We start from the raw sequence: 3,978 nt of genomic DNA, 5'->3' as shown, positions 1-3,978 counted from the left end.
TTTTTTTTACAAATAAGCAATTTACAAACGACAACAAAAAAACACAAAGCAAAAGGCCTATGTTAACATTTAATTATTTATTTTGTAATTTAATTTTAAAGTGGTCTTCCACACTGAAGACCACTTTTCACATCATCGTGACTGTTTCCAGTCGGAACTATTTTGGTGACGCGCAGGTGGAGCCGGCGCAGCAACAGCTGCATCCGGTTTGCACTCTTTGCACAGAAGTGTGCAGCTTTTTGCGGCTTTTCTTTTCCCGCTAACCTTCTTCAGAGAGTGAAACTCGTTACGGTAGACACCTGAACTTAACTACGTGGTAGCGTTTTATGAATATCAGCTACTATTTTATGGTAATTAGCTTGATAAAAGAAAGCTAGCTTCAGAGAAGTGACGGACATGTGTCAGGAGTGACGCATGGTCCAAATTAGCTCGACACAAATTCTATATTTAGTTTATTTTAACACGAGATATGGACCCGACGTGTCTGCAGGCTTCGACTCTGAAGCTTTAACCCTCGTGTTGTCTTCCTGTTAACCATGAACTTGTCCTTCCAGGTAAAAATTTACAAATGAATGTTTTTTTTTTTGGTGCTTTTCACATGTTTTTGTCACTTTTTCCAGCTTTTTTTTAGCGCTTTTTTTTAAAACCTGAGCTGGTTTAATAACAGGTTTTACACCTATTCTTGGAATTCATGGTCAACAAAGCTCATTTATATCACATTATACAAACTGATAGTTAAGATCAGAGGATGTTGAGTGGATCTCAGATGTCAAAGTTTAGTCCCCATACTGTTTGGAAAAAGAATTCAAATGCTATAAGATTTAAATAAATCACCCAAAAATGAATCATGAATGTTACCTTAACCCTTGTGTTGTCTTCCCGTTCACCATGAAACATTAGTATCACTGTTTCTGACATTTTTGGTCACTTTTTCCAATGTTGCGCGTGCTTTTTTTTGATGTTTTCTTCCAAAGTTATTCGATATTTTTAATGTTGACATTTCCAGCGCTTAAATCGAAAGCACTTCTTTTTTTTCTTTTTTTTTTTTGTGACAAAACAACTGAAAACGGGTCTAATTTGACCCGAGGACAACATGAGGGTTAAGAACGTTGTATGGAATCATCCATGTTATTTTATGACAATTTGATTGACAGAAATCCACATTTCCGATATAAAACACTTTGAAACGGGTCAGTTTGACCCCAGGACAACAACACGAGGGTTAACGTGTTGTTTAACGTCAGAGGGAACCATGGTGCCATTAAAGAGAAGAAAGGTCGTCTCCTCCGGTGCTGGGAGCCCCGGGGGCCCCGGGGACACCGGGAGCACCGGGAGCACCGGGGGCCCCGGTGGCGGTGAAGAACGGACCCGGTTCCCGCAGGTGGTCCTGTTCCTGTTGGAGAGGAAGATGGGGTCCAGTCGGAGAGCTTTCCTCTCTCAGCTCGGTCGGAAGAAAGGCTTCCAGGTGGAGGAGCTGCTCAGGTGAGATGTTACAGGGGTGTGCAGCAAAAAAAGCATCAAAAAAAACAGAATTCTGATATAAAATGCAGTGGGAATCGAACCCACCGGCGTGTGTCATGTCCACTGCTCCACCCCTAATAACGTCTAATAATGTCACACAAGAAGAAGAACAAGAAGAAGCATCTCTACGTAAAGAGAACCGTTATTTATTTATCGTGCCATCAATCATTGGAATAATTTCCCACTGAATATCTGTAAAATCAATAGCAAAGTCTCTGAGAATGCAGTTAGAATTGGGAATGGAGTAGGGAATGGATATATGAATGGATGTATTTACTGTATGAATGTAGTAACCCTCATGTTGTCCTTATTTTTGGGTAATTTGGTTGAAAGGAATCTTATATTTCTGATATGAAACCCTTTAAAATGGGTCAAATTTGACCCATCTTTATATCAGAATTCTGGGTTTCTTTGAACAAAATTGCCCCAAAATAACATGAATTCGTGGATGCACGTTGCATGGAGGCTAACATTCTTGACAAGTAAAATTAGTCATTACTTTAGTTGAATTATGTTTTTTTTTCTTTCTATTTTGTAGCATTTTAAATATACTATATATATTTTTAAATATATATATTTTTAAATATATATATATATATTTCAAAATATATATATATTTTGAAATATATATATATTTCATATTTTATTTTTAAAATATATATTTTTAAAATATATATATATTTTTTAAATATATAAATATACATATATATTTAAAAAAAAAAAAATATATATATATATATATATATATATATAGAATAAAAACAAATTATATATATATATATATTGAATAAAAAAACACTATACAATACGATATAAAACATTTAAAATGGGTCAAAGTTGACCCATCTTTATATCAGAATTCTGGGTTTCTTTGAACAAAATTGCCCCAAAATGACATGAATTCGTGGATGCACGTTGCATGGAGGCCAACATTCTTGACAGGTAAAGTTAGTGATTACTTTAGTTGAATTAGGTTTTTTTTCTTCTTTCTATTTTGTAGCATTTTAAATAATCTGTGATCCACTCAACATCGTTTGATCTCGACTATCAGTCAAAAATAATCCACAACTTCTGTTGTTTTTTTTTTAAGCAAAGTAAATGGTATTGTCTCATTTAAATCTGTTAATAGATCATGTTTTTAAAAATAGAAACACATGAATCATAGAATCGATTCAAGCTCGACCGATTCAAAATCGGTTCATAGAATTTCAAAAATCGGTTCATATTCTATGTTTTTTTTTTTTCTTTCGATTTATAATTGCGTGTATACTCTCACATGGGAAAAGTAGTGCTGCGACTGCTGGACCTGCGCCTCAAGCAGTTGCGGGGGCGGGGGGTTCGGGTCCCTTGCTCAAGAGCACCTTGGCAGTCCAGTGACCCTCGGGCTCCCTACAGACTGAGCCACTGTCACATGTTGGGTATTGTGTCTCTCCCCCCCCCCCCAGTGAGAGAGTCACACATGTGATTTGTGAGAACAACTGCGGTGATGAGGTGCGGACGTGGCTGCGCCTGCAGGGCGGGGGTCGGACATCTGCTCAGCTGCTGGACGTCAGCTGGTTCACAGACAGCATGAGAGCAGGACGTCCTGTGGACATACTGGACGGACATAAACTACAGGTACATTTCTTAAATATGTTTTTAAAGGCAAGGCAAGGCAAGGCAGCTTTATCTGTAGAGCACATTTCAGCAACCGGGCAATTCAAAGTGCTTTACACGAAATCAGTTAAACAGATAAAACACAGGTACAAACAGTTAAAAATCATAAGCATTAAAAACCGGTAAAACACATGAATAGACAGTTAGAAACAAAATAGAAACATTAGGACACAAAAAACACAAGAATAAAAGTTCCAGTGCAGCATAAGAAATTTAAAGAAATGAGCATTCATTTAAAGAAAGGCAGCATCAAAAAGAAAGGTCTTCAGCCTTGATTTAAAAGAACAGAGTAGCAGCGGATCTGCAGGTTTCTGGGAGTTTATTCCAGATATGAGGAGCATAGAAACTGAAAGCTGCTTCACCCTGTTTAGTTCTGACTCTGGGGACAGAAATATTAATATAAATATTATTTTGTGGGGCATTTTAGGCCTTAATTAGACAGGTAGATGCTAATCTCATTGTCAGTGTGTACAGCACAAATAGGGTGTGTGTGTGTGTGTGTGTGTGTGTGGTGTGTGTGTGTGTGTGTGTGTGTGTGTGTGTGTGTGTTGTTTGGGTGATGGCGCAGGGGATCTAACACACGCCTTTGGTGTGGGACGCCTCGGTTTGAGTCCCACTTCAAAACAATGCCAACGCCAGACACTCAACCCCTAGTTTCTCCAGAGGCGTACGACCTCTGACTAGGGTGACCACCTGCTAATAAGCCCAAGGGGGGACAAGGGGTATGTTTCTGAGGGACAATGTGGGACAATGTGCCCCCCCTCCCCGACGGGCAGACTCACTGATACTGGTTTACCCATT

At 38.5% G+C, this 3,978-nt stretch overlaps 1 protein-coding gene across 3 annotated transcripts in view; it reads left to right on the top strand.

The window, feature by feature from the left end:
* The first annotated feature begins 156 nt into the window (after positions 1-156).
* Positions 157-3,978, top strand: part of polm (polymerase (DNA directed), mu) — a 14,115-nt gene continuing 10,293 nt past the window's right edge. The window contains exons 1-3 of one of the 3 annotated variants that reach the window (XM_032511147.1): positions 157-554; positions 1,245-1,482; positions 2,967-3,138. In XM_032511147.1, the coding sequence (XP_032367038.1) occupies positions 1,253-1,482; positions 2,967-3,138 (402 nt within the window). In that variant the 5' untranslated portion in view covers positions 157-554; positions 1,245-1,252. Of the gene's footprint in view, positions 555-640; positions 1,483-2,966; positions 3,139-3,978 lie in introns of those variants that run through there. The other 2 variants (XM_032511149.1, XM_032511148.1) reach the window with 2 other exon arrangements.

This window comes from Etheostoma spectabile, unplaced genomic scaffold (assembly GCF_008692095.1).
Source record: "Etheostoma spectabile isolate EspeVRDwgs_2016 unplaced genomic scaffold, UIUC_Espe_1.0 scaffold325, whole genome shotgun sequence".
Classification (NCBI taxonomy): domain Eukaryota; kingdom Metazoa; phylum Chordata; class Actinopteri; order Perciformes; family Percidae; genus Etheostoma; species Etheostoma spectabile.
The sequence above is the reverse complement of the archived record's forward strand: the minus strand, read 5'-3'. Positions and strand labels throughout refer to the sequence as shown.